Raw genomic sequence first — 27,874 nt, 5'->3', positions numbered from 1 at the left:
TTACATTTCTGTAATCCAAGCAGAAGATGTGCCTTCCGTAGATGTTTCTGTTTCGATGCTTACTGCCGATGTTGTCTGAACTTCTGTTGTTGTTGATTCCAATACAGTCGTCGTTTCACTTTGTTCGGTAGATGATGTACCTGCAGTCGTTGAACTTATTTCTGTAACCCAAGCAGAAGATGTGCCTTCCGTAGATGATTCTGTTTCGGTGCTCACTGCCGATGTTGTCTGATCTTCCGTTGTTGTTGGTTCCCATACAGTCGTCGTTTCACTTTGTTCGGTAGAGGGTGTACCTGCAGTCGTTGAAGTTATTTCTGTAACCCAAGCAGAAGATGTGCCTTCCGTAGTTGTTTCTGTTTCGGTGCTTACTGCCGATGTTGTCTGATCTTCCGTTGTTGTTGATTCCCATACGGTCGTCGTTTCACTTTGTTCGGTAGAGGGTGTACCTGCAGTCGTTGAACTTATTTCTGTAATCGAAGCAGAAGTTGTGCCTTCCGTAGATGTTTCTGTTTCAGTGCTTACTGTCGATGTTATCTGCTCTTCCGTTGTTGTTGATTCCCATACAGTCGTCGTTTCACTTTGTTCGGTAGAGGGTGTACCTGCAGTCGTTGAACTTATTTCTGTAATCGAAACAGAAGTTGTGCCTTCCGTAGATGTTTCTGTTTCGGTGCTCACTGCCGATGTTGTCTGATCTTCCGTTGTTGTTGGTTCCCATACAGTCGTCGTTTCACTTTGTTCGGTAGAGGGTGTACCTAGAGTCGTTGAACTTATTTCTGTAATCGAAGCAGAAGTTGTGCCTTCCGTAGTTGTTTCTGTTTCGGTGCTTACTGCCGATGTTGTCTGAACTTCTGTTGTTGTTGATTCCAATATAGTCGTCGTTTCACTTTGTTCGGTAGATGATGTACCTGCAGTCGTTGAACTTTTTTCTGTAACCCAAGCAGAAGATGTGCCTTCCGTAGATGATTCTGTTTCGGTGCTCACTGCCGAAGTTGTCTGATCTTCCGTTGTTGTTGGTTCCCATACAGTCGTCGTTTCACTTTGTTCGGTAGAGGGTGTACCTGCAGTCGTTGAACTTATTTCTGTAATCCAAGCAGAAGATGTGCCTTCCGTAGTTGATTCTGTTTCGGTGCTCACTGCCGATGTTGTCTGAACTTCTGTTGTTGTTGATTCCAATACAGTCGTCGTTTCACTTTGTTCGGTAGATGATGTACCTGCAGTCGTTGAACTTATTTCTGTAACCCAAGCAGAAGATGTGCCTTCCGTAGATGATTCTGTTTCGGTGCTCACTGCCGATGTTGTCTGATCTTCCGTTGTTGTTGGTTCCCATACAGTCGTCGTTTCACTTTGTTCGGTAGAGGGTGTACCTGCAGTCGTTGAAGTTATTTCTGTAACCCAAGCAGAAGATGTGCCTTCCGTTGTTGTTTCTGTTTCGGTGCTTACTGCCGATGTTGTCTGATCTTCCGTTGTTGTTGATTCCCATACGGTCGTCGTTTCACTTTGTTCGGTAGAGGGTGTACCTGCAGTCGTTGAACTTATTTCTGTAATCGAAGCAGAAGTTGTGCCTTCCGTAGATGTTTCTGTTTCAGTGCTTACTGTCGATGTTATCTGCTCTTCCGTTGTTGTTGATTCCCATACAGTCGTCGTTTCACTTTGTTCGGTAGAGGGTGTACCTGCAGTCGTTGAACTTATTTCTGTAATCGAAACAGAAGTTGTGCCTTCCGTAGATGTTTCTGTTTCGGTGCTCACTGCCGATGTTGTCTGATCTTCCGTTGTTGTTGGTTCCCATACAGTCGTCGTTTCACTTTGTTCGGTAGAGGGTGTACCTAGAGTCGTTGAACTTATTTCTGTAATCGAAGCAGAAGTTGTGCCTTCCGTAGTTGTTTCTGTTTCGGTGCTTACTGCCGATGTTGTCTGAACTTCTGTTGTTGTTGATTCCAATATAGTCGTCGTTTCACTTTGTTCGGTAGATGATGTACCTGCAGTCGTTGAACTTTTTTCTGTAACCCAAGCAGAAGATGTGCCTTCCGTAGATGATTCTGTTTCGGTGCTCACTGCCGAAGTTGTCTGATCTTCCGTTGTTGTTGGTTCCCATACAGTCGTCGTTTCACTTTGTTCGGTAGAGGGTGTACCTGCAGTCGTTGAACTTATTTCTGTAATCCAAGCAGAAGATGTGCCTTCCGTAGTTGATTCTGTTTCGGTGCTCACTGCCGATGTTGTCTGAACTTCTGTTGTTGTTGATTCCAATACAGTCGTCGTTTCACTTTGTTCGGTAGATGATGTACCTGCAGTCGTTGAACTTATTTCTGTAATCCAAGCAGAAGATGTGCCTTCCGTAGTTGATTCTGTTTCGGTGCTCACTGCCGATGTTGTCTGAACTTCTGTTGTTGTTGATTCCAATACAGTCGTCGTTTCACTTTGTTCGGTAGATGATGTACCTGCAGTCGTTGAACTTATTTCTGTAACCCAAGCAGAAGATGTGCCTTCCGTAGATGATTCTGTTTCGGTGCTCACTGCCGATGTTGTCTGATCTTCCGTTGTTGTTGGTTCCCATACAGTCGTCGTTTCACTTTGTTCGGTAGAGGGTGTACCTGCAGTCGTTGAAGTTATTTCTGTAACCCAAGCAGAAGATGTGCCTTCCGTAGTTGTTTCTGTTTCGGTGCTTACTGCCGATGTTGTCTGATCTTCCGTTGTTGTTGATTCCCATACGGTCGTCGTTTCACTTTGTTCGGTAGAGGGTGTACCTGCAGTCGTTGAACTTATTTCTGTAATCGAAGCAGAAGTTGTGCCTTCCGTAGTTGTTTCTGTTTCGGTGCTCACTGCCGATGTTGTCTGAAATTCCGTTGATGTTGATTCCCACACAGTCGTCGTTTCACTTTGTTCGGTAGAGGGTGTACCTGCAGTCGTTGAACTTATTTCTGTAATCCAAGCAGAAGATGTGCCTTCCGTAGTTGATTCTGTTTCGGTGCTTACTGCCGATGTTGTCTGATCTTCCGTTGTTGTTGGTTCCCATACAGTCGTCGTTTCACTTTGTTCAGTGGAGGGTGCATTATTAGTTGTTGTATCTATTGTTGTAATCTCATCAGCAGATGTGCCTTCCGTACTTGATTCTGTTTCGGTGCTTGCTTCCGACGTTGTCTGAACTTCCGATGTTGTATCCTCCACAGTCGTCGTTTCACTTTGTTCAGTAGAGGGTATACCAGTAGTTGTTGTGCCTAGTTCAGGAAGCTCAGTAGAATTATCTTCAGTACTTGATTCTGTTTCCGTGCTTGCTTCAGATGTTACACTATGGTGTGCTGTAGGTTCTTCTGTACTTATCAATTCTTCCGTGGTTGAATCAACCCATGTGATCGTTTCCGTAACCGTTGTTTTGGTTTGCTCTGTGATTGCTTCTATGGTTGTTGGTGCAGTACCTGTAGTCGACAATATTTCGGTGCTTGCATTTTCTGTCCCAGGTGATTCGGTAATAGTACTAGGTTTCACCTCACATTTAGCACTCCCGGGGTAATCACACACATTCAGCTTTGAATTAAAGTGTAATCCGGGTGGACATCTATGTACTACTTCATTTCCATTAACACATACATAAAACTTGTCACAATCGTCGTGCGGCGTCTTGTCTCCTGTTAAGCAATGCGAATCGATGCCACCAATACAACCTGCAGCGCTCGGCCAGTCGCAGGTTTGCAGCTCATTGTTCCAATGCAGTCCAGCAGGGCAATTCTGTAATACAGTTTGACCCCACACGCAGGTGAAGAATTTTCCGCATTCAGTTGGATGAGGCAGATGTAGAGCCTGGGCAGGATTGTCTAACGCTGGGCATAGTACTGCTTCAGTGAAAATTTCACTGCCGAGTAGTAAAACGCATATTATTTCTAATATCATTTTAATAGAAAAAACTTGATTAGTTTCGCAGGAAGCTGGCTCAAACACTACTCAGGACGCTTCTAAGTTCTGCATATTTATAGGTACCACCAGATGTTGTCACGGGAAAAGTTTTATGAATGATTCATGTTAAAGTACTTTCTTTCTGAACAATGATATAGATACATAATATAGATATTGTATTATGACACTACTGCAACTGTTGCTACAAATGTTACTTTGCTGATAAGATTGCTTTCTCTGTACTTTAACAAGTGACGGTACTAGCGTTTTGAGCGGGCTATTGATTGAAGACGTAAAGTTATTAGCCTATTAAGAGGGCACTTGAGGATAGATACGTTGCGATGGTGCGGTAAAGTGCGGTTTGTCGATAAAGAAAGTTTTACATGATTGTTCCATTTTGATAGCAGAAAATTTTGTATCTATAAACAAATGACAAGAGTTCTGTTGCTCGTTTATGTGATGTTTAGCCTGTCTATAGTAGGCTTCCGGTCACCTGTCAAGATATACTCCGGAAAATGGCGGGAGAGCTACAAATAATAGGCAGTAGGCTGAACCTAACATTCGAACAAAACGGGTCATGTTCGGGATTGAAATTTTTAAAAGGTGTCCAGATCGGTTTGACATGCGCCTTCAAGTCACTCAACAATCTAGTTACACTCAAGTACTGTTTTTACACGGTTTGGTTTTTCGATTACAGGCCGGACTCGATTATCCGGGGATTCGATTAACCGGGGATTCGATTATCCGGGGGTTCGATTATCCGGGTTTTTAGACTCGATTATCCGGGTGAAAAAAAAAAAATTTTTTTTCGCTGATTTATTTTAAACCCAAATGTTATAATTTTCATGCTACATGATGATTCCAACTAGACAAGCATTGATTCACCTCCCTAAAGCTACAAAATTCCTTTCTTATATCCCTTTTATCGGCGAACAAAACAAAAATAAATCGTGCGAAGGTAGAAATCAATTTTTTTACTTAAAATCATCATCACCATCATCATTATCATCATCACCATCATCATTGTAATCATCAGTAAAAAAATTGCAAAAAAAGAATTTTATGACTTCAGGGGCATTGATCAATAATGAAAAAACATTTATAATACCTAAATATTGAGAAACATAACATACAAAAAATAATATTGTACCAAAAAAATCATCAGTGGAAAAAGTCGTAAGAAAGGTTTTTTCTGACTTTTGGGAAGATAGATCAATAATAAGTAGAACATTTCTGATACCTAAAAGTCAAAAAACTTGACATACCAAAAAAAAAATTCGTACCAAAAATGATGATTCGATTATCCGGGCTGAAAATAAAAATGAGCACCCGGATAATCGAGTCCGGGCTGTATTAAGAATGGTACAACTTAGTGACCACTCATTTATTTTTCAAAACATTTGGGAGCGGCCCGACATTCGTTACGTAGTTTGTAAATAGTCCCCAAGTTGCACCGTTCTTGAGTAATCACAAAAAAACGAACCACGTAAAAAAGACTTGAGTGTATAACTGGAGTCATTTTTGTTTTTTCTTCGATTACTCAAAAACGGTGCAATTTATCGATTTAATTCCAGTGATATTATAGAACAAAAGAGATAGAAATCTATAAATCGTTTGTTGCGTCACATCTACGCCTCAATAGACGAATTCTAGTCTAGTTGGACTGACCTGCAGAAGACAGGAATTCTGACGAGATCACGGTTTGAAAAAAAAATGCGGAAGTGTACTCTTTAATTTTCACAAATTTTCAACTAGAATAAGGGTGACAAAATCCATAGAATTTCAATCCATAGCCCGTATTTGAAAGAAAGGTGTTGCCGACAATGTTTGGTGGAGTGCAAACGAAAGCGGAGAGTGGCGTAGGCGTCTGAACCATGGGCTGCTTAGGGAGATTCCCATCGTACACCTGGCGTAAATTGGGAGACTACGGTGGACCGGCCACGTGGCAAGGATGTCGAACGACTGCCACCCCGGTTCTACGTTGCTGGAAGTAACGCTTTCAGTGTTCCTGAAACTCATTAGTGGGAATACGCAGCTTAGTAATTATTGTCGAATTTTGATTTGTTTTGTATTGTGTAGTTTTTTTTGTTAGTGCTGTTTATAAGCGACTTTGGTTTTTCAAATTAAAATGTGAAACATGATATTGGGCACATAATCTGCGGCGTATTCGGGAGCTGTTGTTTGGCAAACGAAATGATTCTGAAAATAATATATGCAGGCAACAGTGTTCATCAAACAATTTTCAATAGGGTTGGTCGCCATAATGAAAAGAAGAGTAAGAATTCAGGTGGCACATCCTGTCCTAGGTTTATAGTACCTTCACAGAACAGGTGTGGAAGTTCGAACAACGCGACGATCAAAAGTGGTAACACCACAAGTAACAATTTGTTTTATTAAACTCTTATCATGCTGTTTATGACCAAAATTGGTCATGAAAACCGCAATAAGAGTGCAATAAAACTTACATTGTTACTTGGGACAGTTCGTTCGATACGGTTTTCCTTTTGGAAGGTTTTCGCGTAGAAACGAATAATAGCAAGTTGAGCAGAACGTTTGCTCTCTTTCGCTACTACCATATATCGTGTGCGAACATGTGTTTTCCTGGAAAAAGCAGGTTTGCTAATATCTGTAGAAAGTGGCATGTGTGTGTTTGGGTTTCAATTTCCGCTTTTGTTTTGTGATATGTTCCTAATAAATATTTCTTGGGTCAGGAATATTAAACTAGGGTTTATTTTTAATTCCCGTCGTAGTAAGGAAAGCCACTCTAATTTTCATCATTTCTTAGGTAGATTTAATAAATACTCCAAAAGTTCTGCTGCTGATTTGACTCAAACACACTTACCTTCCGATCCGTACCCTTTCACTAAAAAGGGATTATTAAAGCATTTTATTCAAATTACCCAACTGACTTTATATCTTAAATTCGTCGTACCGTTTTAAAATCCGTCCATCAAAATTTTTCATCGTCCGAACTAAAATCACAATAATGTTTACGAAGCTAGCGCGCATGTATTTATGTGGGACGGCATGACAAATGTTATTCTTGCAAAATTTCTGCAGGTCATGCAAGTTTTCCCGGCTGCAAAATAACGACAATGTGTTGCGTGAGTTATTTTTATTTTATGAACGACGGAAATTGAAACGATTAGTCGTCATTTTCTTCTTCGTCGCTTGAAAAAACGTTGGAAATTTGGCTGCTAGGAATTTTTTAATGAAAAATGGCATTTAAATAAATCTCAGCTCACTTTGATTGATCGCGTATTATAGTCAACAAACTAAAATATTAGGGAATAACTAATTTTGCATTGTATGTCATAAAAATCGTTGATATTTTTAATAATTTGTGTTGTATAGGACGGGAATAGGCAATTACGACGAAGCAGCAACATACCCTACATACCGTAATTTTGCTTGTAAATCGAGCGTTGGGACTTACCTTAGGGACAGAAAAGTTCACAAAGCCCAATAGTGAAAAGATTCTTTTTGTTCTTCCAGGAAAAATCAGCATTAATTGATTTCTAAAAATATGTTTTATTGCTTTTCGAGGCTATAATCACTAGAGTTTTTTTGCTTGTTTAGCTCCTTTCACTGTTGTCAGATGGTTCTGAATGTTTGATTTGCCGTGTTGCATGTATTTTGCACGGATGTAAGATGCTGGTACAAATTATATAATGGATGCTGCTGTACAATGGTTTAGTGTATATTCATAGCAGTGATATTTCGCACGTCAAACTAATATATTAAGGGCTCATCATTGTTTTTTTCATGTTGACTCATTTGTCTGCTTGGTGAGTGTTTAATTAAATGGAGCATATTGCATCGCTAGGTTATAGATCTTCCAAATTGCTGTGCTTGTGTTTGCTTTTCGTTTTATATATTGCTTATTCTACAAATACGCAATTTGGTTTTTCTTCCAGAGGGATATCCCGCTTTTAAGCATTCTACTTTAATACATTACTTGCTTTTGTTTCACATTAGTTTATAAGTCAAGTAACTACAAACTACAATATCTGCAAACCCTAAGTAATATATGGTTGCTATTTCCTCCCGGCTGTTAATGTAAATATATTTGAAAAATTATCAAAAAAGGCCTATTTCATTATATATATACTTTTTTTTAATTTGTTGCATTTGCTTTCCTTTTGTTTCTTTTTTCACTGATTTACTCTAAATGCTACTTTTAATGACTGTAAATATTGTTGTTTATTCCCTTCTTAGATCCAACGGTTGCTTCCGGTGCTTCGTTTCCGAAATGGAGGTTTTCATTGCCCGAGGGGTTGTTTTTTGGTGGAGCAATTTCTCCTCTCAAACAACGCCTCAATTGTTTGGTCTGTTGAATTTATTTGATTATAATTGGTTTGAAATTGCTTTTCCGTTAATTTGACGCTGCTACTGGTGCTGCGGCTGTTTACCATTCTACTTGTCTAATACTATAACAAAGCTTTGCCTCTTCTAATTGAATATTTTATTTTGTTCTTGCCACCCCTTTCTTTTATTGTGGCAATGCTTTCCGGGTGGGTAACCGCCCAAAAGCCTTATTATGTCTTTTTCATCGCACTGCACTCTGCTCTTTCACTTTATGACCGTTTATGCAGTCCTTTCTGATTTGGTGATTGGTTATATCAGTGCTGTTATTTAAACTATGTATTTTATTTTATGGACATGTTTTGTTTGAACTGAGAAAAAAAATCATTCCGTTTCATTAATTGGTTTTCCACGCTGATTTTTGAATCGCCGAATGGGAAGAAGACAGTTCTTTGTAAATATTTTAATTGAAGGCATTAGGATTTAACGCATTTCGTGACGTATTTCATGGAATAGTCAATGTAGAAGCTTACCCATCTTTTAGAAATTAAGACCAACAATTATTTTGAACTTAATGTTATTTACAATTTGAATCATTTGGACAAATGAAGATACGAATGAATATTTTTTTTTTCTATTTTCAGATCTCTTTGTATGATCGCCGATCCTGTTGAAGTATAACTTTAGATTTCTGAAATAAAAACTAAATTTTGCAAACATCGTCTTAGAAAATATTTTGTGTAACGGTATTCTCATGAGATAAAGTGAGCTTGATAGTTCAATTAACTTTGCTATTGAACCGAAAGCGACCGGTAATTGGGTGATTAGAATGTGTTTTTGCTCTACGAGTTTTATAGATAATACCGTTTTAATGATTTTAAGTTCACATGAGTCTGCTAAATTTTTTCCGTCTTTTTTGACGCACGTTTTCTCTTAAGTGGCTACCTTTTGCTATTTACTTTTGGTTGCTTTTACGTTGCTGCTACTTTAACTGAATTTTCGCTGCCGCTACGAATGACTATAAATTGTAAGAACTATATTTTTTTGCTTGATGCATCTTGATGTCTGTGACAAGAGCGCTTTTTAAAAATGTATAAATATAATCATCGTAATTATAATTGTGTCTTTTGTATATTTTTTTCAACTTCTGCGCTTAGCCACTACAATCGTTGTATGTAATAAACTCGACGGTTGGAATTGTATTTGTCTATTTAATTTGAATTTTGTTAAACAAATAATCTATCCGGGTGTAAATCTAATCTATACAGTGAATTATTACGTTTAACAAAACTGCTAAGGAGTTTCAAACTTCAGCGTAGTGTAAAATTATTTACGAACACATGCATTTCCATTACGAAAATCAGCAATTCGATAAAAATGTTTTATCGAAAGTTACAGGTGTTTCGATTTTGTTCAAATATTGCGTATTTGCTGCTTTTTGGAAGATTTTTGCCAACCTTTCTTCTTCAAAAAGTCATAAATTTTGAACCACTGAACTAATTTTATAGAGCACTAAAATCTGACTAAAATAATTCAGGACACCTCTTTGAGTCACCGACACGCCTGTTGTGGTAGGTACGGGAACCATTTGACATCACTTTGCTTACATGTTTATGAAGTAAGTGTACATTAAATTTTTTTGCACACTTGGAAAATCCAGAGTGTCCTGTAATGGCTAAAGTGGTAAGAATGCTAAAATCAACAGTGTGTAATGTTCTGAAGGAGAACCAAGGTGGAAAGGCGGCAAAGAACTTTCTAGAAATCCGGAGCTAGGGACGAACCGAGAACTGAGGATGAAGATATTGAGATGCGTTATTGCCCCTTTTATGACTATTTAGACTACTGTGATAATCGTTTAATGCAATATACCGCATTTTTCACTGTTAATCTGGCACTGAGTGGCGTTTAGTTTAGTCAACTTATGAGTTTGATTTCTTTTTCCTTCTTGTCCTTCTTTTTCGCTTCATTTTCCTTGAGCGAAATCGTGTGCGAGATTCGACTGTGTTAATCGTGTAAATCGAGGTAGTCTAAATAGGGGCAAATGTCGCAATAAGTCCAATCCTGGCATCTTCATAAAGGTTATGACTAGATAGTACTAGTACCGGTATAATTCCTAATTGGCATTTGAAGCAGAATTTGGTGGACAAGAAGCATGCTAGGCGTTTGCATGGTCAAGTTTTGACGAAATTCAACGGAAATTGATGGATGACGAAACCTACGTGAAAATAGATTTCAAGCAATTTTCCGGTCAAAAAATTTACATTGCAACTGGGCGTTGCGATGTGCCAGGCAAGTATAAATTCGTGTTTGCTAAGAAATTTGCAAAGAAGGTCATGATGTGGCAAGGAATATGTAGCTATGGACTGAAGACTAAGCCTCTCATCAATTCGTCACTTGACATCCAGTGTATACATGGAGAAATGCTTGAAGAAACGGACTTTTCCATTTTTTCATAAACATAAAGGTAACATTATGTTCTGGTCTGATTTAGCCAGCTTTCACTACTCTAAAGTGGTGATAGACTGGTGGGGCTAGTCATCAGAAAATAATGCGAAACATGCTGATTCAGTTGCATCTTCAACTGTGCAGGATATGATGAATTCTATTAAGAAAAAAATCGAGATTCAGCAAATCCTATCCCTACCTCCTCGTGGTACCAACCGGGATACGAGCAACCTTGGTGGAGAGCGGGTAACCAACCACAGTGGAAGCCAAGATCGTATGCTGACAGAGAAAGAGGGCTCTTTCGAGCTTCGTTAGTCCTCCGGTGTCACGGGGGGTAGGTGTTACAGGCTTTGCAAGCCGCCACTACGAAAAACACTAAAGCACTGAACGAAAAACAATCAGAATAGACCCACGCAATGAAAAAGGACTATGGATTGTAAACTCGGGATGTGGAACTGCCGATCTCTCAACTTCCCAGGGAGCATTCGAGAATTAAAGAGCCGCAAGTTCGACGTCGTAGCGCTGCAGGAGTGGTGCTGAAAGAGCTCAACGATACGTACGTTCAGAGATGGCGACATACTATCTACCAGAGCTGCGGCAACACACACGAGATGGGTACAGCTTACATAGTGATGGACGTGGCCAATTAATCCTCGAATGTGCAGGTTGAGAATCAAGGACCGGTTCTTCAACATATGGTGCGCAGCCCTCATCTCAGTAGTACCGATGACGACAAGGGTGAATTCTATGCGCAATTGGACAGAGAATACGACTGCTACCCAAAACATGATATCAAGATCGTCATCGGCGATTACAATGCTTAGGTCGGCTAAGAGGAGAAACACAAACCGGTGATTGGAGGGTTCAGCGTACACCAGCTGACCAATGAAATGGGCCTAACACTTATCGACTTTGCCGCCTCCAACAACATGAACTTCTTAGACATTATCGACGTCACAACTACCTAATGATGGGCTCCCAAAACTCTCCGTTGTGAACAACATTCGGTATAGACGCCAGCCTCGGTTAGATCTCGCGTGGCTGAAGCAGCCAGACGTCGCCGCACACTACGCGCACTCACTGGAAGCTGCGCTGCTGGAAGAGGACGAAGCGCCTCTCGAGTACTGTTGCAACACCATCATAACAGCCATCAGCAGTGTAGCGGTGAGCTCCATCGGGCATGTAGCACGGAATCTGCGGAACGATTGGTTTGACAAAAAATGTAGAAGGGTGATGGATGAGGGGAACGCTGCGCGGGCGGCCAAGCTGCGCAGTTTCACACATCATATCGTAGAAGATGCAGCGAAACCAAATCTTCCGGGAGAAAAAGCGCTACCTGTAAGAGCAGGAATATGTAGAGTAGGAGTGACTGTATTGATTTCAGGAAACGCGAAAGTTCTACCAGAAACTGAACGGATCCCGCAAAGGATTTGTGCCGAGAGCCGAAATGTGTCGAGCTACCGCAGTATGTTGACGGACGATCGTGAGGTACCCAAAGATGGAAGCAGTACTTCGATGAACATCTGAATGGCGCCCAGGCGGAGAATCGTGGCGGCGGGGAAAGCGATTTCAACGGTGCAACAAACGGGGAAGAAATGCCAACTCCAACGTTAGGTGAAGTTAAGGAGGCCATCATGCAGCTAAGGAACAATAAATCAGCTGGGAAAGATGGCATCAGAGCAGTGCTTATTAAAATGGGACCAGAAAAGCTGGCCGTTTGTATGCACCGGCTAATTGTTAGAATTTGGGATACGGAACAGCTACTGGAGGAGTGGACAGATGGCGTTATCTGCCTGATCTGCAAAACTGGTGACAAGTTGGACTATGAGAACTATCGAGCGATCACCGTTCTCAATGCCGCCTACGAAGTGTTGTCCCAAATTGTTTTTCGCCGAATATCACCAATTGCGAACAGATCCGGCTTCATCGAAGGTCGGTCTACAACGGATCAAATATTTACACTGCGGCAGATCCTCCAAAAGGGCCGTGAATACAAAGTTCCCACGCACCATCTGTTCGTTGACTTCAAAGCCGCATATGATACCATCGACCGAGAATAGCAATGGAAAATCATGGAAGAACAGCTTCCCCAGGAAGCTCATTAAACTAATTCAATCTGCGATGGATGGTACACAGTGCTGTGTTTGGATTTCTGGTGGATTATCAATTATTCATTTGAATTACACAGAATGTTTCATTAAGGTGGGGGTCTCTCATACCTGCTGGCCAACGTAGAGCTACAAGGTGTTATGAACCGAGCGGATATCAACACGAGGGGCACGATCTTCAATAAATCTAGTCAATTCGTCTGCTTTGCTGATGACATGGATATTATCGACAGAACATCTGTGGCAGTGGCTGAACTGTACACCAGACTAAAGCGCGAAGCAGAAAATATTGGGTTAAAGGTAAATGCGTCTAAAACAAAGTACATGTTGACCAGCGGAATCAGCGGAGACCGTCGCCGCTTGGGCAGTAGTATAATGATCGACGGCGATGAGTTTGAGGTAGTTGATGAATTTGTCTACCTTGGTTCACTGGTAACGACGGACAAGCCGTAAGATTCGGAGGCGTATTATCAGCGGAAATCGTGCTTACTGCGGGATTCACAAGCAATTGTACACTGTCAAAGATGCTCATTTGTGCCCTGTTCAAGATGCGCATGAAACATGGATAATGCTCGAGGAGGACCTGCGAGTGCTCGCAGTTTTTAAAAGGCGAGTGTTAAGAACGATATTTGGTGGCGTACAGGAGGACGGAGTATGGAGGCGGAGGATGAACCATGAACCCGCACAGCTCTAAGGCGAATCCAGTATCCAAAAGGTGGCAAAAACCGGACAAATACGATGGGCAGGGCATGCTGCAAGAATGCTGGATAACTATTCTGCAAAGATGGTGTTAGCATAGAGCATAGCTAATATGACGATTTTTGTGACCACCCTAACTCAGAAACGGACACTCTCAAAGCGCCACATAAAAAATACGGTCGAAAAATTTGCTTAACAAATACACAAATTTTGAACAAAATCAAAGTGCTTTTTAACTTTTAATATTTTTGTTTTACGTGGAATTGCTGAATATATTTTACGATTTTTGTGTAAACAAATTCCGTTTCTAACAAGTGCTTCGATGGTCAAGCATCGACCGTCAGCTGCATGCAATACACCCGAGCTCGAGATGAATGCCAACCGAACACAGGCGTAAAGGAGCAAACTTTAACGCCCTTATCGATTGTTATACCAGTTGCATTATTAATCCCTTCCGGCATTGTTTAGCGCTTTCCTATCCTTTCGCACAATTGCAACACTGAAGTGTAGCAGATCTTCAGCCGCTGATGCAGCAAGACGTTTATTGATGATGTTCGGTGTGTACATACACTGCCTTGGCCTCATTCTCTCGGACCAGCAGCTAGAATACCGTCACCGAAGGAAGAAACACTCCGGCTCACACAGGACTTGGTTCGCTATATAATATATTTCTCTAGGGAACGAACGAAAGTGCACCGGCAGGGCAGTGTCAAGCTTGAGTAGTTTTCAGAACAACATTGCCATATGTGCTGTTCATTGTGGACTGTTGCCCACAACCAAGAGGGTGGTTGGTTGGTTGGTTGGCTAAAAGTATTCTTTCTTCCAGCAGCAGGTTCATAGAAGTGCAGCTATCGGGTGGTGTGAGAGCATAAATCTCTCAAGATACACTTGAACTCTTACTGGTTGCAATCGCCTTGGCGCAGCTTCCGAAGAGCTTGAGTATGAGTGTATGTGTCAACAGTGTATTCCAAACAAATACCAGCAGCTCGGATTGCTGCTGAGGAAGACAGCGGCATGCGGTAGTTCCTCCGAACAAGGGAACAGTACCAACCAACCAACAGTTAACAAGTTGTTTCTGGTGCACTGCTCAGGCAACATGAAAAATAAATCAATTATTCAAAATCGAAAATGCAATAAATAAATCAATTATCGCAAACAAGAAGTAGTTCCTCGAACCCTGCTCGAACTGGAACATGATTTTGATGTTATTGGAAACTTTAGAATCAGCGACATAATTTGACAACTGAACAGTCAAAATCTATTGTAGAGTTTTTTGTAATTCATGAAATCATCATTCCGTAAATAGACTAGACCACATTCTAAAAAGTGCTGGGTTAACATCGTCGGATAAAGTACTATGCTGTTCCATCGTTGGTAGCAGCGGTCAGCACAATGTTATTGTTCATCTTCCAGTTTCGTAGAGGCCAATTGGATTACAATTCTCCCAGTACGGTGGTGCCTGCAGACCAGCATTTCCTCCTGGTACTCTGTCATCCCTGCCTTTCTTTTCCTGAGCTTTGCGATTCAGGATGACTGAGTTTTCCGACACAGTTCATGGTTCGATTGTTCGATTCGATGCTGTTTCGGTCCTGTTGCAACTCGGAGAGAGTTGTTCGGTAGGACTTACCAGTGTTGCTGGCTGCTGCCATCGATATTGCCGATAGCACCGTCGGCGCCGTGGCTAGCGGTTGTTGCGTTGACCGTTGCACCGTTCGGATTGGGCGGTACACGGCTTTGGAGTAGACAGTACTGCAAGTTGAAACTTTGCTATTGCTGGTCTTTTGCAGTCAAGGATACTCGGCTAACTAGCGTTCACTGTGCACGCAGCTCATTGTCCATTGATGACGATTGCTTGTTCAGACGAAATCGGGCGAGAGCGTATGATAATTGAATTTCGTAATTTTACAACAGCTTAGATCGAGTTTGTTAGTGACCAAAAGCTGCTAGTGCACACAATCTCTCGTATTGTTTGCCAATGGATTACATATAACATGTTCGTTTGTCGATTGAAGTGAGTTCGACATTTTTCTTTAGACTGTCGATTTACCATATTGATTAATTCTGTTGGATGTTTCAAGCAGATTTCAGTTCCGTAAAATTTACTGTTAGTTTCTGTGACTCTTTCATTTGAACAATCTCTGTTTATATATCTTTAAAAACTTTGCTTGTTCTGCAACATATGTGAAGTATTTAAATTGTTTTGATTATCCGCAGCTGAAAAATATTAGGACACATTTTTTACTCCGGACGGAAGTAAGCCACTCAGCACAACGGTTCAATTTATTTACCATTATTTTAGCTGGTACAGCATGTACTAAGAAAGTTGCTGCCAACCAGTAGACGAGTTTTGATTTATGTAAAGCGCACTCAAAAAACACTTCTACCCTTTTAGTAGAAGTGCCCTGCTCTTCAGCTCCGAAAAGTTTGACTCGTTCACTTCTTGTGCTTGTGAGTGGAAGGTTGTAATGGTCCTTCTACCCCGCATCGCCAGAAATCAGTTTGTAACAATTTAATAATTTGCACATCATATTTTCAGGTCAAAGCCGGCGCAGTTGCATACCCGCACACGGCCGTTTTGGGTCTCTGACAGCACAAAATATGTAATAAGACTTTTCCCGCAGCAGGAAAACTTGTTTGCGTGATCACTTAAAATATATTTTTCGGATACTCATGGATGAAGAATATGCAATCATTGTTCAGCAAATTCAGCAGCAAGCAGTAGAAATGCATGTGTACGATGGGAGCTTTTCACTATTCCGAGTTACCCATTGAAAAGTTTTCTTTCCGAAATGAGGCGACCGTCCGTCCCTTTGCATGGACCGTGGACTGCCCAACTTATGGCAATGTGAAGGAACGTATGCTCGTAGTGAAAGTTGCTCGGAAACTTCTCTCAAACTGGGTTGGTTTGTTGATGACTTGTGTAATTCGTAGCACTAGAGACTTTTTGTTTCTTTTTATTTCTGTAGAGAGCTAGATTTTCTAGTTGTTTTATCGAACTTAAAATTAGTGTTAATATTGTCTTGTATGATATGTTGTTCTTCTGCTTGTATTTAAATAGGAGCAACTAACTTCTATATGCTAATAATTTTAATTGAAGGTTTTCTAAAGAAAACGTGAAGCACTACCACTATTTAATCAAGGAGATCTAGAATACTTGTTGCTGGTTCGGGGCTTGCGGATCATTGATGAACGGTATTTTTTTTTATCAAATTGACATTTATAATTGATCAGCATTGATTGTAATCTGCGTTAAATTGTGTGATACTTTATTGAAATAAACCCCTATACATGCTATTTTTCAGAGACCTCATGCTGAATCAATATCATTAAAGAAGTGCTATAGAAACTCTTGTACTTCATTGGTTGAAAATGGCTAAAAATGAAAATTAGACATTTAACACCTCGAAACGTTGCATCCCTCGTGCACCAAGGGGTCCGACAGCTTTAAAAAAGTTGAATTATTAGCAAATCTTGACATTTTTATCATGTGATATTTCTTAAATTTGCAATGAAGAAAATTTCAAATTAAGTGAACACTTTGGTGGTCATCTTGGATTTGATCACCATATTGAATTTTATCAGAAAATCGTTCTTTTCACCATGAACTGGAAAACTGAAAAAACTGCTATTAATATTAATACATTTTTAAATTAGATGTGTGTTGGCATTAAGTAAATGAAACGACCAATTGTGAACATTCCTACAGATAATTGGTGGTTTCCATTGGTGGTTAATGTCAAGGCACAGCTGTCGTGTTCGTGACGCTCAAATCCTTTTTTTTCCTCCTTATTTCATCGATGACAACCCGACTGCACGCTCCAAAACTACAATACAGAATGACATCTCTAACGAAACATTTTAATCTCCGTCAAGTTGTCGATAACGTCGACTTTGTCCCTTTCTTCTGTCAGTTTCTTATTGTTTCCTTCTTTCAAAGTGTTTCCTAACAGTCTACTAAACTGTAATGTCGGTAAAGCAGAGCAAATTGTCTCTGTTCCTCTTATTGTATATGGTGTATAAAAAGTATTTTTTGAACCTATATACGTTGGAGCTGCTCTTACGTTAGGATACATTAAACACTGTTATTTTAATTTAGAGATGTTGGGGTAACGTTGAGAATCAATTCAAAATGCGAGACTGTCGAATAGCAGAATTTTTAATCACGGTGCAATTATGTTCATTTTATATCCTACAACAGCTAATTGGATAAATGTTATAAAATGATTTTTTCGTAGCTCACCATTGGCAGCCTTAAATAAAAATTGGTTGCTGCGCTCATGGCCAAAAAGGTGATTTTTGGATAAAATTCAACATAGCGGTCAAATTCAAGATGACCGCCAAAAAAGTTTTATAGTAAATTCAAAGAATATCACGTGATCTTTATCAAGGTTTGCTAATAATTGAACATTTTTTATAACTGTTCGGCCCCTTAGTGAATGAAAGGTTCTCTATTTCTAGGTATTGAAAGCGTAATTCTTATCTTTTCACAATTTTCAACCAATCAAGCATAAAAGATTCAATATTTCAAAACCTCATATGGCACCGTACGTATCAAAGGAAGTTTTATTGCTTGTTGTGGTTTCAATAAGCAAATTTGGTCATAAAAGCTACCATAAATGTTTAAAAAAAACTACAAGGTATACAGCCCTAAAGGTTGTACGAAAGGGTGACGTAGGGCTATATCAGATATCTAAGAGTAATGTAAACTGCATTTCTGGCATATGCAAGTTTATAAGAATCTGCGAGTGCCATTGTTTAAGTGCATGTTTAAAAGATAAGAGTTAAATATTCAGATTCAATTCTTCATTGAATGCAATGGTGGCTTTGAAAATACGTGGACGGGTGTTCATAAGTATAAAGCCGGCAATCATTGAGACATAGAGATTTCTTTTAAAAATCACTTGTATGCATCATAAAGGTTGAAATAGTAATGAATGACCAGCCCACAGATTATTGTATTAAATATGATTATGCGTAGCTTGACATGTTTCAATAACCTTACTTTAACTCGCTTGTGGCCTTTGAAAGGGCCATTGGTTACAAATAACATTAAAGCCAAAGCACGTTCATCGCAAATATGACATGCCATTCGAATGTCCTTCTCTTTTGACATGAATGGCAACAGGCACGTAAGTTAGCGGCGTCGATTCACTGTCTCTTGTTCCGAGAAGGTTTAACTAATTTTTTTTTACAGGTTACCGCTTGTTACTAGGCAGAAAATATGGCACATACGCAAAAAATTCTGTTTTATTTGTATGAGAGTCATTATCCTCCCACCACAGGGGTGAGGGGTCTCGAACCATCATAAAATAAATACATGCCTCCAAAAACCCCCACATGCTAAATTTGATTCCATTTGCTCAATTAGTTTTTGGGTTATAAGGAAATTTGTATTTCATTTGTGTGGGATCCCCCCTTATTAAAGATGGCAAAGGTTCCAATTCACCATAGAAAAAATTATTGTCTCCGAGAACGCCCAAATACCAAATTTGGTTTTATTTGCTTGATTCGTTCTCGAGTTTTGAGAAAATTTGTATTTCATTTGTATAGGCCTCCCCTGTTAAAAGATGGATGGTTCTCAGTACACTATAGAAAATAATCCTGCCTTCTAAAACCCCGATATGCCAAATTTGGTTCCATTTCCTTGATTCTGAGTTATGAGGAAATTTGAATTTCATTTGTATGGGAGCCACCCCTCTTAGAAGAGACAGAGGTCTCAATATGCCACAGCAAAAATTCTTCACTTCAAAAATCCCCACATGCCAAATTTGGTTCCATTTGCGTGATTAGTTCTAGAGTTATGAGGAAATTTGTGTTTTATTTGTATGGGAGCCACCCTCTTAGAAGGGGAAGGGGTCTCAGTACAGCATAGAAAAAAATCCTGCCTTTTAAAATCCCCTCATGCCAAATTTGTTTCCATTTGCTTGATTAGTTCTAGAAAAAAAAAACAAATAAATAAAAAATTTGAATTTCATTTGTATGGGAGCCACTCCTCTCAGAAGGGGCAAAGGTCTCAGTACGCCATAGAAAAAAATCTTCACTTCAAAAATCCTCACATGCCAAATTTGGTTTCTTTTGCGTTTTCGAGTTATGTGGAAATTTGTGTTTCATTTGGATAGGAACTACCCCTCTTAAAAGCAAAGCCATGGGTTTATACCGTCTTTATACGTTACCCTTCTTTATCGACAGACTTCGCAGCCGGCTGTTAGAGTACAGGAAAATTACGGGGCCAGTGCAACGATCCTATTGACTCTAACTTGCAAGCACCGCCTAGCCGAGATTCGAACATACGACGACTAGCTTGTTAGACCAGCATCGTACCTTGAAGCTAACTGGGCGGTAACTCCCCCTCTTACGCCCTTCGTAAAATTGCTCTCTTACCCCCTCCATAAAATTGCTGGTCATTTTATCTATCTAACGATATATAAATTGTTCAGTTTTGTTGAGTTACGTTCAGTAGTTTAGTAGTTATTACCATTAGAAATCTTTCATTCAAACGCTACACTTCTATTTTCGTTTTCACAAAGTGCAACCCAGTCCCAGTATAGTAAACAAAGATGTAGTCCTACGCCAAAACTCACATTGCTACTTAGGTATGCTCATTGGCAATACTTAACTATCCAACCATTAAATTACACCTCCCAGAAAGCCTCGGAATACGAGGCTGGTTTAACAAGTCTGTCGTCGTATGTTCGAATCTCAGCTAGGAGAGGCTGCTAGAGTCAATAGGATCGTAGTACTCGCCCCGCAATTGTCTTGTACTCTAACAGCTGAGTGCGAAGTCTGTTGTACAAAAACACAAGGTTAAGTTTCGAAAACGGATATAGCACCTAGGCTTTGCATTAATTGGTAAGTGTAACTGGACCAGAAATTGCTAATTTTTTAGCCAGAAAAAAAGAAAACTTTTCAAAAGGACCTAAATAACAATAAGAGACTCTCTTCATGCCTTTTTCTTTTTCGCTTGCCACGGCGATGAAAATGCACTTAAAATCATCAGCTCTGCTTGAATCGGATGTGGGGATGCTGGCGTCCCTGGTTAGTTAAACGTTAAGAAAATTTTCATTGAAATGCATTTATATTGCCGAAAATCGAAACAGAGGGGCACCAAAGAAAGTCTCTCAATGTCAAAGGTCTATTAAATAAAATTCAATGCGATTTTACCCTTGATTGGGGATTGCTTACTTCAAATCGCTGTAACTCTGGATCGCCAAAGAACAATTAGTGGTTATGAGTGATTCTTATATAAAAAATAATCTTAGGAATAGGATGCAGTTGAAATTTTTGAAATCAAATTGTACTTATTGAGAGAAGAATGCAAATTTAGTCTTTAAATCGAATTTAAAAATATTTGGCAGCGCTGCCGTTGAAAACTAATACTTTTTTCGGATTCTCTGGGCAATTGTTTTGGAAATATTAAAATATTGTCTTTCTAAACCCAATATTTTCAGAGATATAAGCAATATAAAACAAGAAGATGTGTCTTTTCTTTAAAAGTGGAAGTACTCCCATTAATCGAGAGGACGTTCAATCGGCACTAAACTTAGGGTTTCTCTTGCTGACCTGAAATGAACAAAATTTGGTTCAAATCCGAGTAGGTCGATCACAAGTTTGTACTTTTTCTCGGTTACTTGACGTGGCATGACCCATAGTTTATAATTAAAAAAAAAAGAAGTTGCGACAATGCAATGGAGACGCATGGTGTAGTATTGTTAGCTGCAATAAAACAGATATTTTTGGCATAGACGAACCAAAAACAAAAAAATTGAATAAAATCGGAGCTCTTTAAAATTTCTATATATTTTTTTGTCATAGAATCGTCGAATAGATAAAAATCGAGTCGAAATTTTTTAGATTTTTAAGTCATTGCAATGCTCAATGGAGCAAACAATATCACGCATATGTGCAATGATGAAAAAGTGTTTAAGTACATGGGAATAGGCAGCTAAGAACAGCCTGAACTTGAGTTTTAAATTTCTCTACCCCACTCCGTGCAATCAATTGTGAAGTGTTTGTTTTGTGTAAGTAGAAAGTTCAATCACTAGTTAATCATTTTACCTTAAAATGAATAAAGGCTGCCGCTAATGACACTTGCAAAACATTTGAAAAACGTAAGAGTAGTATCAATATTGACACGTATGAGTAAATTCCCTGTTCACTCAGAAAGAAAACCCCCCTTATAATACTATTGAATGAGGTGAAGTGAATGATATTGCTATGTGTCATATGATTTTGGCCTCAGCATATGCTTAAATATACTTTTTTGTACATTCGAACAAAGGACGTACAATAGGTTGATAAAGCTTATCAAATTTGAACTGAATCTTCCAAATTGAATTATATTTTCAGCCTAGTGTAAGGATCACGAACGAGCGCAAAGTGAAAGCATTTGTTTGGTGAAGTTCTCAATGGAGATATAACAAAAACAGGTGGAACGACGGTTAATCTGAGTGTACTCACAAATGATAGTAGTATTCTGGCTTTCGATTTCACGAAAATCTGGCGATAAATTGGACTGCTGATAATTTTAATAGAGTCGTTGGAAAGGACCGATTCTCGGTAAAATTTTTATTAAGATGGTAAAGGACCTCGCACTCCCACCTCGCTTGTAGAGTCGAGGGCATAAGATGAAGAAGAAAACAAAAAGTAATGCAACATTTGTATCCCAGTGTGCAGATAGCGCTTACGGGCAGCTGGCTGCTCACGAGTTGTTTGCCTCGTGAGTGGTTATACAGACAGACGCTACGAGACTGTGCCTTTGCGAGTGTGTAGGTAGTAAAATGTCTGCACATAGCAACGCCGGCTGTTTTTCGTTTGTTCTGGGGTCGCCATTTTGAGAATTTGCGTGGAGCAGCAAATTGGCTAGTGCCGGTGAATTATTAGGAATACATAAATCAACTTTTGTGCTAAATCGACGAGGAAGCTTCTAGCCGTGGCTATTTATACTAAGCAGGCTTATACCGTGCACTGAAGATAATTTCAATTCTCAGCGATTTTACTGTAAAGCGCTGAAGAGTAATTGATTCTCTTTCTTTCTCTCTCTCTCTCTCTCTCTCTCTCTCTCTATCAGGCATTACTTTCTCCGAAAGCTAGGAGAAGTTTTGCTTTTGCAATGCTTCTCTGCTTTGCTCTGCATCTCAATGAGTTTCAATTTTATTTCATCTTTCTTTTTCTACCGGACCACTTCAGAAAGCATGCATTCCAAGGTCACGGAGCAAATGAAAAGCAAATATTCTATTATGTTTGCGGAAGTGCTTTTCTGAAAATGACATTATAAAACATAAAGACGAAAAGTAGTCCGACCGAAGATTACTTTCTGGTTATATCCTATTACGTTGACCTTGTGTGATCTGATGTGTAATCGAAAGTCGACTAGAACAGATTGACATAATCATTGTATTTGGAAATTCGCACAAAATGGCTAATTGCAGGTCGGTTGTTGAATTTCTACATTCGACTCTGCAGGCAAGTAAAGCAAAGCTACGGTGAAACATTTCATTTTTGGGGTTTGACCTTTTGCTTCTACTCGACTGATTTTGTCAACCGTGCACTAGTCTATTGCGAGGCTTCGCGACTATTAATTCTAACAGTCGCTTCCAATGGAGATTCGAACATACGACAACATTTTTGTTAGAGGAATGTCATACCTCGAGACTAACATGGAAGCTAAAGCAGAGCTAAATTTCTTGACAAGAGATGCTTATCTCCTAGTGAAATTTGGTCTGCCAATCCCGGGAAGGTTATCGGTTTCATAAACCATATTATACCTGACTGGGAGCGTGCAGGAGCAAATGACTAGTTGTCTATAATGGCAATTGGCTTGCATGGCACGTACGGTAAACAGGGATATACTACAAAAGTTCAAATTAATGGACAAAGTAGTCAAATCCCATTCTAAAAAAAAAAAAAAAAAAAAAAACATGGAAGCTGCACGCGCAAGTAAATAAAACTGTCAACACCAAAACCGTCCCAACGGTGCCAGTAACTCTGTGAATGATATCTATCCCTGGCGGCTCGAATGTCGTTTGCAATAGAGCTTCCTACCCCGCGAGCAATCGTACAAGCTTTACCGATGAAGCGTTAGTAGCAGCAACATTTTATGCACGCAGGACGTCAAACCGTACTGGAATTCCAACTCTAACCTATCAGGATACTAACGCAAAAAAACATCTAAAATGGTGCTGTAAATGAAAAGTACTCCCGGCTGAGTGCGTATCGAAGCATCGAACAAAACTGATTCAGCTGGCAGGCAAAAAAATATAAAAAAAAATAAAATGTTGGAACCGATTTGTGCCATGAATGGATGTCCCAACTGAGCTTTTGTCGTTTATTTTATCAGCGAATACTATAAAAGCCTGGTTTGAGCGGAAAACAGACATGCCAGCTGGGCCGCAATCGTCATTAACGGGGGGATGAATAGGTCAAAAGGTGAAAGGGAGTAGAGTCAATCCTGATAAGCTGTTGCGTGTGTCCATAACAAAAATCATCAATTTTACCCCAATGGATTTGAATTGAGTGCTCACTTGACTGGACCATGTCGACGAAATTGAAAGAGCAGGTGACAACTGCAGAAGGGAGTCGAACCAAGGGCGGTTGAATTACTCAAAACCAATTCCGAACCATGGTCGGGGACCGGCGACCGACGCTGTCAGGCGGGAAGATATCGCATCGTTTTGCATGAATTGCAATCGGACATTGGAATCGCTTGCACCTATTTGAATTTTTGATAGTGCGTTAAGCTCGTAGCGCATAATCTAAATATTATCTGATGTGGGGTAATGGAAAACTGTTGATGCGATGAAGCGGTTTTCTTTTTTTTGTCCATGGTGAGGTGAAAAATTTTGAACATGACTTTCGGCTATTTCGTGCTTCACAAATAATTTGAATCGAAATCATGTACGGTAAAGGTTCTGTCAGCACCGGTAACTGGGGAATAATGAATACACGAGCTTATTGTAATTTATTTAAATTGAATTTAGAGTGATTTTGATTAGATATATGTAAACATCGTGCTTATTTATTGGATACTAAATAGAATCTACTAGTAACAACGTAGACTTTCAATTTTCGTTCTTCCGGAGATCCGAAGTGTCCATTAAAATAAAAACTTAATTTTTATTTCGTGTGTATTCTTTAACATTGAACATCTAAACAGGATTAACCCACAATATTTCCTATTATTTTTACACGAGCGAGAAAGCCGTTGGCCGTAGACGGGCACCTTTCATTTCGGCGAAATTCTCAAGGGTAAAACAGTAGAGTATCGTCGGACAATAGAAAACACTGTTGCAACTTTTCCCACGGGATAGAATTGCAGCAGCAAAAACAGTACGAAGAGTTCTTTTGTTTCTGATTGTTGCAATGCTTCCGGTAAGCTATCTTTAAGAAAAGCAGTAGCAAGAGGGGGAAAAATGGGGTTACCATCCTACAAAGGAAGAGCCGAAGCTGCCGTTGTAACACTAACAACACTGGAACTGGTCCTGTGAAACGTCAACTAAGGAAAGAAAGCCACACATGCCGGGTTGTGTTCTAGTACAAAGTGGCAGCGCAAAAAGTGCTGACAGGTCTTCTACGATCGGTCGGATACTTCTTGGTCTGATGCCTGGAGGAGCATACGAACTACAGTTCTTTTGCTAGAAGTTTTCCAGCCGTGTTTGACTTGGCGATACACTTGACACATGTATAGTTGATAAGTGCACTTGAAATATTGTTTGTTTGTTCCTATATGCACGTGTTGCATTCTGTTGATTCAATGATGCTATGATACCTTAGCATATCATAGTGAAATAGTCACTACGCCGAGATGTGTTAATAAAAAACACCTACCAGTAGTTCGGCTAGCTCAAATTAACCGAGCTTAAACTTCACTTCCGAATTGAAAAGCATATGTTAATTTCCATCGAGTTCATTCAAGCGATCCTTTTTTTCGAAATCGGAATTTACAACATTTAGATAAAAATAATCCTGAATTAGGCGGTCCTTTAGTTAGTTTAAACCTCAACATATTGATTGATTGTTCACTTAACCTCTCCTATAACACCTCAAATTAGACGGCCTAGTTAGCGTTAACCATGAAAGTAAACTAAGCTAATTTTAAATACTTTCTCTGCGACCCCTCTCGTACCGGAACAAACAACAACGCCACAGCATTCGATTGCTTTTAACGACCTTCAACGCTTCAGCTCTTAAAGTTGAAAATGAGGCCATCGAAATTTCCCGTCCGTACTCGCAAAACAATTGTTATTGTTTTTCCTCCCGATTTTCTTGTTGAGAAGTGCGATGTAATTGTGAATTCAAACCGAGGTCCGAGAGCACAGAATACTAGGGATTTTGCTTTCGCTTCGTAGCTCAATCCTTCTAGCATCACGACCGGCAGGATCGACCGCACTGAGAAACTGCAGTCGCAGGCGAAGAAAACGTTAGAAGCAGGCGAAAAATCGGTGGCACCATCGCCGAGTAGCGCATTTCCCTCAAATTCAATTAAAAATAATTACATAATTTCTCTCTTTCAGAAGCAACAGACTGTGGAGGCGAAATTGCTATTTTATAATCAAGAGCAAAAAGAATGGCAAAACTATAGACGACGCGAAACCGGCAATAGCTACCCATCCCATAACCGTTTCCGAATCGGTGCTGGACGACCGTTTCAAGAGGCTTTCACCCGCTCGGCAAACGTAAATGTCTTCGCGCTCGAGCTGGATGGCAAGTGCTGCCAAAGTGGTAAAGAAGCTTAGAAGAATGAGAATGACAGCAAATGGCGCAACGGCCAAAAGAAACGAGTGTGCATTTCGACCCCGACGTGCGGGTGAGGGCAAAAAACTTGCGGGAACAGTTTGAATAGAACAATTGCAACCGTCAAAGTGCAGGGAGTGGAATCAAAGTAGAAGTATTGTGTCTGCCGTGTAGTTTCAGCGGACTTTAGTGATTTTTTTTCCGGTGAAACTGTCAAATGCGAATCGAAACTGTGAGACGATCATATAATTTAATTTTATTTCGTCGAAGATGGGATTATTTATATAAAAAATTGCTAATTTCTTTTGAATTGATTAGATTATAAAACATTTTTGCTACTACATATAGTCATTTAGTCATTCTTTTAAAATAACAAAGTTGTCATTAAAGGTTTTTTTTTTGTAGTTTCCAATCATCCTAACCAAAAAATCTACAATTTGCTCACAATTCAACAAGTTAACCAGCTTTTTCGTTTTTTAACGCTTGCATGGAAATTTGGTTGCAGGTATTTGTATGAAACCCCGGGTTCAGCCGAGGATTCAAGTTTTAATTTTAAAAAGGATAATTAAAAATTGAAAAGCAACTGGTAAGGTGCAACTGGAACTTACAGACTCACTATTTGTTCATAGACTTCAAGGTGGTGACGATTCAGTTAAGCGAAATTAGTTATAGCGGATGATGCTTGAACCAGGGGTGACATTGCGATTCTCGATTTGAGTGGTTTTGGTTCGTTTCGCCCATTCGTTTAACGTGGTCGAAACGAACCAAAATCACTCGAAACGAGAATCGCAATGTCACCCCAGACTTGTTAAAGGCACCGCTCGGAGCCGCACGGTGCATGCTTAAACATGTAAGCACCGCAACCTTGTTCTTTTGAAAATTGACGCAGTGTCCCTACGCCAGAGAAAGTAAACACCCAAATGCCGATCTTTGGTTTCAGGTCGCACCTCGTGGCCACCGTACCAGTACCAGCGAACTTGCACGTTTTCGTTCTTCATTATGGAACTTCAACATGGAACGAAAATGAATAAGGTGCGCGTGTGTTCGTCCGTTGTTCTTTGGCTGGGTAACGCACGGTGCGTTCCGAACACGTGCCAAACAGGAGAATTTGGTAGCGACGTGCAGTTTCAGGTGCGTTTCTGATGTGAGTTGAAAAAATGCTATCCTTGATGGTTTAAAGTCAAGCCTCAAAATATAGCAGGTCAGATACCGGACTCATTTGTGACGTAAGAAGGTTTGAAACAAGCTGAAAAACTACCGAATTTGTAGTTCAACATTGCATTGGTAGGTACTATCCGTAGGACAGGCGTGATGATGTCACGAAATCTCACATGCTCCTACGCTTCGCGGATGACATCGACGTATCGGTGTTAATCGTAAAGTAGGGGAAAAGGCTTATACACATCACAAGGAGGAAGCTGCACAGAACACCTATCGGAGCAGTATAAAGATGGGGTTACCTGTCATATCTAAAAAAGGGCGACAAGTTGGACTGTGAGAAATATCGAGCGGTCACCGTTCTCACTACCGCCTACAAAGAGCTGTCCTAAATCATTTTCCGCCGTCTATCACCAATTGCGAGAAGATTTGTGGGAATTTATCAAGCCAGCTTCGTTGAAGGACGGTCAACAACGGATCAAACATATACACTGCAGCAGATTCTTCAAAAGGGCTCTGAATACAGAATTCCCACGTACTATTTG

The 27,874-nt window shown here is 39.9% G+C and overlaps 1 protein-coding gene across 1 annotated transcript; it reads right to left on the bottom strand.

Moving 5' to 3' along the window:
* Positions 1–27,169, bottom strand: LOC128736079 (mucin-22-like). The gene is made up of 4 exons (XM_053830562.1): positions 27,070–27,169; positions 26,045–26,148; positions 15,070–15,191; positions 1–3,844 (listed from the first exon to the last, which is right to left on the bottom strand). The coding sequence occupies exons 1-4, from the start codon at positions 27,167–27,169 to the stop codon at positions 1–3; spliced, it is 4,170 nt and encodes a 1,389-aa protein (XP_053686537.1).
* Positions 27,170–27,874: the final 705 nt, after the last annotated feature.

This window comes from Sabethes cyaneus, chromosome 2, assembly GCF_943734655.1.
Source record: "Sabethes cyaneus chromosome 2, idSabCyanKW18_F2, whole genome shotgun sequence".
Taxonomy (NCBI): Eukaryota; Metazoa; Arthropoda; class Insecta; order Diptera; family Culicidae; genus Sabethes; species Sabethes cyaneus.
Note: the sequence above shows the minus strand (reverse complement) of the source record. Positions and strands in the feature narration are given on the sequence as shown.